Source organism: Erpetoichthys calabaricus, chromosome 3 (genome assembly GCF_900747795.2).
Source record: "Erpetoichthys calabaricus chromosome 3, fErpCal1.3, whole genome shotgun sequence".
Taxonomy (NCBI): Eukaryota; Metazoa; Chordata; class Cladistia; order Polypteriformes; family Polypteridae; genus Erpetoichthys; species Erpetoichthys calabaricus.
The window spans coordinates 170,417,435-170,429,805 of NC_041396.2; the positions used below are offsets into that span (position 1 = coordinate 170,417,435).

Here is a 12,371-nt window from a genome sequence, read left to right on the forward strand (position 1 = left end):
GCTACTTATTCAGTGTCTTCCAATTTCATACGGACTGACTGGAGATCTTCTTGGAACGTTGCATGCAATGTCATTATTGTTCTGCCCAATTTCCACCTGCCAGTACATTGTAGTTTTTGCTACGCAGTCAGCGGGGAGGTGCAGAATGTGTCCGGCCAGTCACATTTGGCATTTTGTGACAGGATCTTGTAACTTCCTTAACCCAGTCTGTTTCAGGATTTCTTGGATCTCTTCACTGGTAGTATGATCCGAGTAAGAAATGCTGAGTATCCAGTGCAAACAGTGATGGTGAAAGATGTTCATCTTCTGGACCCTTTGTTTGGTAATTTTCCACATATTGTTGTTTGAGCATCAGGTGATAAGACACCATTACCAGTATGCTCCAGTTCCATCATCAATTTAAGGGCTACCCCACCATGTTGGGAATTCAAATTTTGATGTGCATTAGTTGTTTCTATAGCAATTTAAAAAAATGTTTGCAGGGCCTATTTGCTAGCCCGATGCCAACCCCTTCTCTTTTTGCAGCGTGAGATTGGGACCAGCCTTGGCGGAGTTATTTTTTTATTAAAAAAAAAGAAAAGAAAAAAGAAACTTGCATATGGTGGACTATGGATTAGTTATGTAGGAGCCAACTTGATTCTTTGTTTATGTTTCATCTTCTTTAATGACGAAGAAAGCAAGCTTTTGCTTTCTGTGATGGATGTGAAGTTTGAGCACAGAGCAGCAGTTAGTTAGAGATATGAGGTTTGAAAATCAGAAGCATGTACATTTTACAAATCAAATATATGAAAACTGGTAAGCTTTTTTGTTTTGCTAGCTTTTTCTGAAATGGCAAAATGCTTTTCATTGGTGGTGCAGCTCATACTATTATTTTTGTTCTTATTTTCTGTATTATTGTTACTGTTTCTGAGAACTATCTTTTGTATGTCTGGATTTAATTTCTGCCTTGCTTTAGATTCTGTTGGGTTAGTCTATGGTAGAGTAGGTGGATCCAATAATGAATGAAGATTTAGGCTCATGCCAACTGAGTCCTTAAAGGGAACATTACCAGGCAATATTTTTCATATTATCCACATAACAGGTAGTATAATCTGCAATTTCTAAAATGTATTTAAACCTTCAAGATTGGACTGATTATGTCCATACATGTTTGCTTGGACAAGTCATTGATTATATGCAGAGGCATTCAGGAAGCTTCTTGGTAGTTAGGTATTTGATGTAGCTGACACTATGGGCAGGATATACAGTAGTGCTTATTAACCTCTTCATCTATGTTGGGCCAAAAAAGTTAATTTAACATGCTGAAATGTTTTTTCCGCACCCTCCCTTAGGTTTCCCACCAGCATGCACATTTCATGAAAGTACTGTAAATGCAGGGGACAAACAAAAGATGGTTGAGCCCTGGTGATCAGCCACTCAATACAGTGAATCATTTTCAATCACAAAAATAGACCCTTGAGGTTTCAAACTTCTGGACGGTTTTCTGTTCATTCAAACAACCACATTCCTAGTATTCTTCAAGGAGTCATTGTTTCACTTAGGGCTGCACGATTAATCTTTTTTTTCTCATGATAACGATATTTATGACCCACGATCAGTTAATAAATATCGTCGCGATTTTACAGTATAAAGACCAAACTGTTTTTTATGGGCTTAGTTTACGGATTGGACTGCGTCACTATGACGTTACTGCGTCTAGATTGCAAGCGCTTTCTGAAGCAGTAGAAGTCAACAGCAGCAATAACAGTCAATCAGAATAAACATATGATGGCGGAGCAACGTGCAGAAGTGCGATCGTTAGTTCCTAAAAAGGGGTCATACTCAGTTGTCTGGAACTATTTCGATTTCGAGGAATGTGATGTTGATCAGGTACGAGTCTTGTGCAAACTTTGCTCCTGTTCCGTCCAAACGTCCCAAGGTAACACAACAAACCTCATCAACCACCTTAAAAGCCACCACAAAGTACACTATCAAGAATTTCAACGACTGAAGGCACAAACAGCAACAACAAAAAATTACCAGCCATCCACAACACAGACAACAATATCAGGGACATTGTTCAACGCAATACCATATCTGCCTAGCTTGCAAAGACACCGGGAAATAACAGAGGCGATCACGTACCATATAGCCAAGGATATGTGTCCAATAACCACCGTGAGCAGTGAGGGGTTTAACAAAATGATCGCAACACTTGATAAAAGATATAGCATTCCCTCACGCAACCATTTTTCCAATGTTGCGCTGCCCTCGCTGTATGCGAAATGCCGAAAAGAAATAGAAAGAGAAATTCTCAGGCTCAGCCTTGAATATTTTGCTGCCACGACCGACTTATGGTCAAGCAGAACTGCAGAACCGTATTTGAGCTTGACAGTTCATTTTATTGACAGCGAGTCTGAGATGAAAAGCAAGTTTTTGCAAACTTCGTTTTTCCCACAAGACCATACAGCGGAGTTTATTGCAGTGGGCCTCAAAGAAGCGATGTCCGCTTGGGGCTTGGTGGAAGAAAGACTTGTGTGCATCACAACGGACAACGCAGCTAATATGATTAGGGCAGCATCTGTGAATAACTGGCCGAGGCTACACTGCTTTGGTCACAGACTTCATTTACCAAAGGAATAATCGTCATTATTAATCGTGATAAAAATTTTGAGCAAAATAATCGTGATAATCATTTTTTCTGTTATCGTGCAGCCCTAGTTCCACTGTTCTCTTTTAAAAAGATTAGGCAGCGGTTTTATTTAGAAAAAAAAACAAGTTGCATAAGAACTGTTCATTAGCAGCACCGCATCAATCAGCTTTGCTGAAAGAGTGACCCTCCACCACTTGCAGCTTTTTGGAGTGATGTCAGGATTTGCTAGGGCAACTGCATCATACTGCTCAACCACACCTTTTGACAACAGTTTTCTCACTAAGCACACTTAACATGGATTGTAAGCATATAGGGTCTGCCCAGTAAGAGACAATTCAGAAGTCCTTTGTTTCCCAGGATGACTAGTTAGCATTTTTCTCTCTCATCGTTATTGATTTTTAGGTGTCTCCCATCAAAGGCAGGCTTTAAGAATACTATATATTGCCATGAACAGATGAAATGAGGCCTGTTTAAAATATTTTCCTGACAAAACAAGACAGCCAGGAACAACAATTGCATTACTGGTCGAATTAAGCACTAAAGTGCTTATTTACCAAAACCAACTCACAGTGAGAAATGTGGGGAGAGGGAGAGAGAGAGAGAGAGAGAGAGAGAGAGAGAGAGAGAGACACAGAGACTCAAACACAATCAGACAACACTCCCCTCTGGTCCAGTCTGGTACAGTTCAGAATGGTGGAGGTGAGGAGTCCCTTTTTTCCCCACTTCTGCATCTGTGGCAGCCTTTAGAGACCAAGGCCTTAGTCATTCAGTGTTGGAGTGTCTACAGTTTGGGGTACTCAGGTGGTGCCTGGTCACTTTGGTCAAGTCTTTTATGATGTTTCAGAGTTGATGTTGTACTAGTCTCCCAAGAGAATCTGGCAGTGCATTAACAACTTAGTCATCCTTCTGATTGGCTATCGTGATTGACCAGAAGGGACAGAATTAATGATCAGCCTGAAATAATATTGTTGTTGGTCACCAGTTGCCTTTTTTCCACTCTACTCAAGAAAATTAAATCTATAAAATATTGTGTCATTTTCTCCCTCTGCTGCCCTGTGTCTTCATTGTGATTCCTGTAAAACACCCACCAATCTTGTGTGTTTAACATTCTCAAATTCTTTAAAAAAATAAATAAAACAATTTTTAAAATAGTTGTCAGTAATTTGCCGTTATAAAGTGAAAGTGTGTGTGTGTATCTATTCCAGGATACAGTTTATACACAGTCCATCTTTAGAACATTGAACTGTATGAGGTAGGAAGCGTCCATTGGTCTGCAAATCTGTTTTTCCATTTCTTTTATATACTATATACCTTATATGGAGGTAAATAGAGACTTGGTCTTAAAGATTCTGGTGTCTTCATCAAAGAGAACTTGTATCCCCTTTAATGAGATCTTGCAACCAGCACTGTTTTAAATGAAGGCAAGTGGTTATTTTTTGGGAAAAAAATAAACTGAAAGCTCTTGTTACATAAGTGTCCACACTCTTTAACCAATGCTTAGCAAAGAGAACATTTCCTTGATTATGGCAGTCTGATGAGATTGCACACCGGGATATTGAAGTTTTATTATTTTTACAGGCAACTTTATTTTTAGTCAAATTGTCAGGGCCATGTCCTTTTGTGTAGACCTTTTTCATTAAGTTCATAGATTTTCTGTGCCATTGAGATCCATGGGCTGAGCCCCTCCAAGACATTGATTTTCTTAAACATTTATAGGCTGAGATAACTGTGTTTTTCTGATTATTTTCATGTTGAAAGGTAAATTCCTCTTTCAGTTCTGCTTTCCAGCAGGGGTATTGTAGATGGTTTTACACCGAACATCTTGATACTTATATCTATTGATTTTCCTTTCTGTGCTGGCTAGAGTCACTGTACCCTCTGAAAATAAACAGTCCCATAGCAGGGTGCTGCCACTCTATGTTTGACATTAGGTTCTTTGAATGTTGAGCCGTTCTGGCTTTATGGCAAATAAAACTTTTGGAATTAAGACAAATATACAACCTTGTTCTCATCAGACCTTTTCACACATGGATCTATAGAACTGAATGAATATTTTTGATATATATATATATATATATATAATATATAATATATGGCTTGGGTATTCCTTTATTTTAGAATGACTTCTTGAATGCCACCTTACCTCATAGCTCAGACTTGCAGAGAGTACTGTATGCAAAATGGTTGTAATATGCAGGAAATGGCCAGTGACTGCCATAATTCCTGGCGCTCCTTTAAAGCAGGGGTCCCCAACCACCGGTCCGCGACCCACTACCGGGCCGCGAGAGAACTGCCGGCAACGGAGACTCACTCAGACTTTTCAGAACGCTTGGCGGGCGGGGCTTTGCAGCGGTGCAGAGAGAGGAGAGAGACCGAGGTGAGAGAGTATTACAACAAAGTATTGTTACGGCCCCGACAGTTTCCCCATATGATACGAGTCTATAGAAATCGCGTTACTACGAAGTACATTCAGCAGATGCTTTCATTACAACGAAGTGACCTTGAAATGCCTAAATGAATCATCCACAGAGCAGTTAGATCTGTGGTCGCAGCTCAGATGTGCACGTTTGCACAACGATCCCCAAACAGAAACATTGTAAAAAAAATTCTTTCTTCGAACTTTCCTCGTACTGTTTTTTTTTTTTTGCTGTTTTTGTTTTCTGTGGTTTTCAGTGATACCTTTTGCTTATTGCTTGTCAACATTTGAAAAACATCCATTGGAATTTAACTCATTGTCACCCTCCTATAGAAACGGCAGACACGAAAAAAACGATAACAGTGTTAATGTTTGTGATGTGCAATCTGTTGGAATGGCAAATGCAAAGCATATGTCTTTGTTATATGCAAAAAAAGAAGAAAAATCTCAGGTTGCAAACGTATGCAAACTGCTTAATAATAATAATAGAAATGTTATGTAAATTGTGTATAAAACTGCCCCCCCCCCCCCCCCCAACGGTTCGTGGAAAAATTTGCATCTAATAAAGTGGTCCTTGCTGTCAAAAAGGTTGGGGACCACTGCTTTAAAGTTTCCATGGTCTATTCCTTGATTTAGGAGGGTTGTTCTAAGTTTCACAGTATCTTGGTGGTCCCATGAGTCACAATGTCCCATAATATATGCAATTGCCTGATATATACCCTTTTGGAAATAAAATGTCTCTGGTGACTCTTGGGGATGGGGGGGGGGGGCACATGAGATTTCTGGAAAGGGGTGTGTCACACCCCCAATATCTATGCAAAAGGATGAAGGTTCAAGTCTTTAGAGTCCTGGTGCTGCCTGTCGTGCTATATGGTTACGAGACATGTATGCTATCCGGTGACTTGAGACAAGACTGGACTCCTTCGGTACTATGTCTCTTTGGAGCATCCTTGGGGACTGCTGGTTTGGCTTTGTGTTGAATGAGTGGTTGCTCATGGAGGCCAGAATGGGGCACATTATCTGCATTGTGAGGGACCGTCATTTACAGCACTACGACCATGTGGCGAGATTCCCGAAGGGTGATCCAGTTTGCAGGATCCTCATTGTTGAGGACCCGAGTGACTCGACCAGGCCAAACGGATGGATGGTAATTTCTGGAGGGTGGGACTGGACCACGTGTCTTGCCAACTAGGATCCTGAGTTGTTTGCTGTGTGGTGATTGTGGCAACGCGCTGTACCAGTGCATGATCCCTGACCTGACCTGGTAATAAAATCCCATATTTTATTAGTTCTGTTTATATACCAGGTAACCAAGAAACATTAAGGGAAAATTTGAAGAAACAGCTGATTTTGTTTTGGATTAATCAGAATCACATCAGTTGATATAAGGTGAAGGTGGATTACATTTTTTCATGATTTGTAAGATGATTAACTCTAAACACAGCCGTAACCACTTTTTAAAAAGGATATGTATGGTTATTTAACCAAGGCATTGAGATTTTTTAAAATCGTTTTTCTTAAAACGTTTCTGTTTGTTTTTATATTGTTTGTTTTTAAATATTGTGAGTTACAAGATCTCAATACAGGCAGAAAAGGTCTTGACATGCTTTACCTTTAATTATTCAGTAAAAGTGGAAATTTCAGTAAGGTTGTTCAGACTTTTTGTGTACACGGTATATATACGTCCATATACTGTATATACAGTATGTATGAGTGTATATTGTCTTAGACATCTAGATGAACAAAAGAATTGCAGGAAGAAGAGGGCTATGGAAAAATGGAACAGTGTATAGCAATGCCCTCTAATCCAGCACTGGTTAAAACTTAGCATATCACGACAGTGTAGAAAAGAGCCCATGGGCAGTTTGTCCTAAGGCACAGAGATGAATTATTGGCAAAAGACAAATGGATGTCTCCTTGGCATCAACCACACTGGTTCACAAGGCTATCTGGCCCTTATCAGGAGCGCATTGGTCTTGCAACATAGGGATTCTTGGGCCTAACAAGGGTAATTTTGAGGAGAAAGCCTCAGGACATCCACATGGTGTTTTTAATACCCTATTTATGGTATATAGCAGTTTCTTTGCCACTGAATTCAAGAAGTAAGCAGGACAGATACTTGACTCTCAGGAAAAAGAAAGGCCATGGCTTGAAAGGTGCTGAGTAGTGTTAGATAGGTACTAACATTTTGACTTTAGTATCAAAACCAGCATTTCTGAAATAAGTACCAATACTAATTTGGCACCTAAACAGAATTCTAAAACATAAACCCCCCACCTCCCTGCCCAAAGCAGCCCCTTTGCACTATTACATGCCTCCATTGTGCCATGCCTCACTCTGCAAATTAATACATGGAGCAGGCAGAGGTTAAGGGTGGGTCCCCTTTGGAGTCAAGAGCATTTATATTAATACCAGTAATGGCGCACTGCATGATAACGTGCAATGAGTACATTTGACTTGAGCATTCCTAGTTTTCATCCTCTTTCTTTCTCTGCATGTTTACTGTTCGTTTGCTCAGAGGTTGATGTGCATGCTGCTTCCTGAGCAGCTCTTTTTTTCTCCACCCTAGCGGCCCGCTGCTTCTATTCTTCCGTCTGCATCTTTTCACGTTAAAACTGATTAAGTTAGTTTTTGTGTTGCAATTACTTAGTACGTTTTTCATAATTTTTCACTTAAGCTGGCACTTAAGTCTTCAATCTGCCTCAAGAATGAGTTAAGATATGAAGAGGTAGGGGAAGTGGCCGCGAAGGTGCTAGGGAGAGAATGGTGCACATACGCATGTGCCGCACGGCCGCTGTGCTGCGCACTGCCGAGAGTTGATTCTACAATAAAATAAAAATAAAGAGTAATAAAAATCATCACCCTGAAAGCAGATAGTAGACATCACGTAGTATCTGTGTACCACATTTCAGGTCAATAGGTGAAACGGTTTGCGAGCTACAGGTGATTTAAAATCCTGGACAGACAAACTAACAGCCACGGTAGCATATTATATAAGAAGATATATGATCGAGGATAGGGTCCCCTTTGCAGAATCGAGTTAGATGTAATACATTTATTTCATTGATGGGCTTGGTTGGGTGGTTGACGGTTACCATCATGCTAAAAAATGATGGAGCGCAAGGTGCTTGAAAATTACCATTTACTTCTGGTTCCTATATTAATGAAATGCTGGTACTGTATGGTTTTAAAAATTGGGGTTTTCCTGGTATACCTTTCACCCCTAGCACAGCATTTAGTGGATGGGGGTGGTGGGAGAAAGTGAAAGGTAAAATGAGAAGTGCTTTGTTATGTTATAGGATTTTGTCGTGAATAAGTGGGAGAGTCATCCCACATGCCAGACAAGGATACAAATCAGTATAGAAAGGCCCAGACAAGAATTATTTTACTTTTAATTAATTCAAACTTTTTTTTTCATCTGTTCCCAATGTTTATGATTTGTACAATAAATATACCATTTTCTGTTACTTTGGCCTTTTTGGCATGTTTCTGGGTAAGAGCACTCCTTATTGGTTATTAAAAATATTGTACTGCATACAGATGCAACATAAAATAAAAATAATTTAACATCCTACTGAGAGTTATAAAGAAAAAATGTACCTTCTGGTAACATCTTTGGTTAGTGACTTAATGATAAAATATGGCTTATGAGGAATTAATATTAACTCTTAAATGAGAAAGTAGGGTTGTAGTTTGATTGTAGTCAGAGTGCCATTTTGAAAATTTGACAGGCCAATTTCATGTGTTTTGGGACTTCTATTAACAGTCAGGCCAATATAAAATGGAAATATTGTTTTATATTATTTACTTTATTAATCATCATTTTATATAATGTGCAATCTAATATTCATAAAAATAGAACTTTGTATATTTTGATATTTATACTTTTTGTAGCATGGTGGCACAATATTTAGTACTCCTTCCTCATAGCATCAATATTCAAATCCTGACCCACATTTTAAAGACTAACCTGCTGTTTGAACTAGGCCTAATGCTTGTAAAAATGGTTGTGTAAGTGAGTGTGTTCTGCAGAGAATTGGAATTCTATCCACTGTTCATTTGCAAATTTGAATTTTTGTAATAAGTGGTTTTAGTCAGTAAATCAAACTATAGTAAGTAACTGTTCCCTGTAAACTTGGACTAAAAAAAAGCATTCAGAAAAATGGAAGAATAATGTATTAATTTTAATAGCATCAAATCTCAGATTTTATGGACGAACCAGCTGTTACATATACTTTAGGCTTCTAATATGTAATAATACTTCACATGTAATTGCCTGTTGAATTGTTTGCTTATTTATTAATTCAGCTGTATCTTCATTATTTGGGGCCCAGGTATTCCTCTTTGAAAATAAAATGTCTTTAATTTTTATGTTCAGTATGGTTAATCTGTTAGCTATAAGACCAAAAGGGGACTAAGGGCACTGGATTTTCTCAATGGATGCCAGTTTTTGTAGCTGCAGAGAAGACATGGTAAATTGGCAGATATGAATTGATCTAAGTTGACTTTGTGTATAATATTGTGATGGTCTGCTGCTTTGAAGTGTGTTTCACACCTCAGGTACTGGCTAGAATTCTATGTGGGATTTCAGAGCTTTTTTGAGCTGTCACCTGGTAGTGATACTATGGAAGTAAACTCAAGTTGGGGTGTAAATGGGAAATTTCTGATCATTCTCATGCATCTAAGAAACGCAAGTTTTGTAATTTAAAATATTTTGTAAGATAATTGTATTATGCTGTATTTAGACCAGTGATTCATAGTAGTAAATGCCAAATGTTCCTACACACTTTTAAATGTGCTATGTGTAGTTAAAAGACAAAATAAAGCAATGTTAGTGTAAATTGTGGGTACTAGTTATATTAATAGCAGATACTTCTACACAGGTGTGTTGAATGTGTTTACCTTATTTATGGTTGTGTATAAACATGCCAGTCAGGCCTAGTAGTTCATTAATTTGGATACCACGGCCCAGACCTGACATCTCACTTACATTGACAAGGGTGTTTAAAGAAAACTTGGATGTGAACCATTTGCTGGGCTAAACCAGTCATTAAATCTCACCCCAGTAAAACCACTATGGAAGATTCAGGTTTGGTACCTGAGATGCTCTAATGGTAAAATTAATCAGATCTTTACTAAATATGTGAAAGTCAAAATTGTGTTTCATAAAATAATTGATTTGATAACAGTTTTGTATGCATATGGGTTTAACATTTTTTAATCAGAAAAAATTACTTTTTTTATACATATTACTGTTTGCTTACAATAAGATAGCCTCAACTGTAAAAAGCTTAAATGAGAAATATCAAGGGAAAATAAATGTTTTTCTTTGTTATTTAAACAGTGACATATTTTTTATTTTAGATACCTAAGAATATAAATATCCTTAACAATGCACTTCTAGCTTACTAGAGAATAAAGAAAATATTCTGCTTCATTTAAAGTGTTTTGTTTCAAGAATTAAAGCATTTAATTGACAAGTTTTGCTTTTGTTCAAGGCTAAAGAATTGCTAAAGATGCTTTTTCTAGAAGTGGGTGAAAGAAGCCTTTCTGTTGCAAGCAGTGAATCATCCTGTAGTTTGCCATCAGTGCTCAATGACAGTGGTGAAATAAAACAAGCAAAACCTGCTCAATGGCTCTACAGTACAGTTATTGGGAAACAAGGTAATTATTGTTGCAAGGTAATTATTGTTGCAAGTTCTGGCTGATGTTAGAACAAATACATTTTCATTGTACTTCATTATTCTCCAGGGTAATGACATAGAGATGGAGGAGAGACATTAAAGGCCACAGATGAAAAATGCTGGCGTTAAACAGTTCTAATTGTGTTTTTTATAGTTGCGTTTAAAGACGTTTTATATTCTGACAGCTGCTTTAACATTTGGTGCACTTTATCAGTACCAATGGTAAACTAAACTAAAAACGGTTTTCTATTACTCTGTATTCCTAAAGAATTTTTAATTATTGCATATTTTGTTTATTGCTGGTAATCTAGTCACTTTTAATGATTTATTACTAACACTGATAGAGCAAAGAGCACTGAAAGCATTATGGTAATGATCTGAATAACACTGACGTGCTGTACCATCGTAACCATTACTTGGAAAATCCCTTGTGTAATAGGCAAGTATTTTTAATATATTTAAGATGTATAATTTTAAATTATCAAGAATTTTAAGTTCTTCAGCAATCTCTGTAAAGTATATGTACATTTTATGCATCTTGTAATATTTTAACTATGTAACATACAGTATGTATGTGTGTCCAATCATATATAAATATACTATACATAGTGGATTTTTTCACTTTTTGCATATTTTAAATAAATAAATATGCCAGTTTTACCCATCCATCTACACATTATAACCCATAATGAATGACATGTTTTTAGAAAGAAGTTGCAGATTTATTAACATTAGAATCCCTGAAGCCTGCGTAAAAACTTGTAATCCCAGGCCACATTAAATTCCTTGCGTCTTTTGTTTTTGCAAATGTGTCAATCAGCACAAGCAGCCTGCTAACCCATCCCCCCACCTCTGCAGCTGATCTCGGGCAAAAAGTTCTTCCAGCTCAAAGCACTTTCTGTGTGTGAGGTGCCTGGAGTTGTATAGAGTAAATAATATATTGTTATTTGGAGCACATGCATTTCATGTTTGTTCCATGTCTACAAAGATCTGTGTAAGTGCAGGATGAAAGGAAATAAATTCGAGGCGAGAAATGCTGCACACATACCTAAAGCAGAACTGTTTTCCATGTTATGCTAATAATAATATGAAGTGTATAATATGTGAAGACTTTAGTCCAAATATCAAATAAATCTGAGCTTTTATTCAAGAATATAAACAAAGTAAAAAAAAAATCCATTTTACATGTTGCTGTTAATGAGCAGTAGCAACACCAGGTCTATGGTCAGAATTCACAAGTGAGTTTGCACGCAGTTTGTGTGAGGAACTTTCAGATTTGGATACGACTGCCAATCCTAATGTGATGTGGGAGACCTTCCGTGACAAGACCCTGAAGGTTGCTGAGGGTTGTGTTGGTGTTACCAGTGTTCCCAGAAGGAGGTGTTTCATCTCGCAGGGCACACTGGATATCATCGAGAGGAGTCACAGCACACGGCTCAATGGCAACTCTGGTCTGTACTGGGAACTGAGAAGGACGGCTGTGAGGGCTCTGAGGGCAGATAAAGAGGCGTTTGTTAGAGGAATCTGTGAGCAAGTGACACACCATCTGTGGTCTAGCGAACAACGTCCTGCTTACAGAGGAATAAAAGCATTACGCACATCTGAATCTGTTCCTCGGAGAGATGCAGTCAGGGCAGCT

The 12,371-nt window shown here is 38.1% G+C and overlaps 1 protein-coding gene across 2 annotated transcripts in view; it reads left to right on the top strand.

Moving 5' to 3' along the window:
- The window catches only part of kiz (kizuna centrosomal protein), a 181,974-nt gene that overhangs the window by 132,936 nt on the left and 36,667 nt on the right, over positions 1-12,371 (top strand). For both annotated transcript variants that reach the window (XM_051925558.1, XM_028797521.2), the window contains one exon: positions 10,547-10,712. In XM_051925558.1, the coding sequence (XP_051781518.1) occupies positions 10,547-10,712 (166 nt within the window). The remainder of the gene's footprint in view (positions 1-10,546; positions 10,713-12,371) is intronic.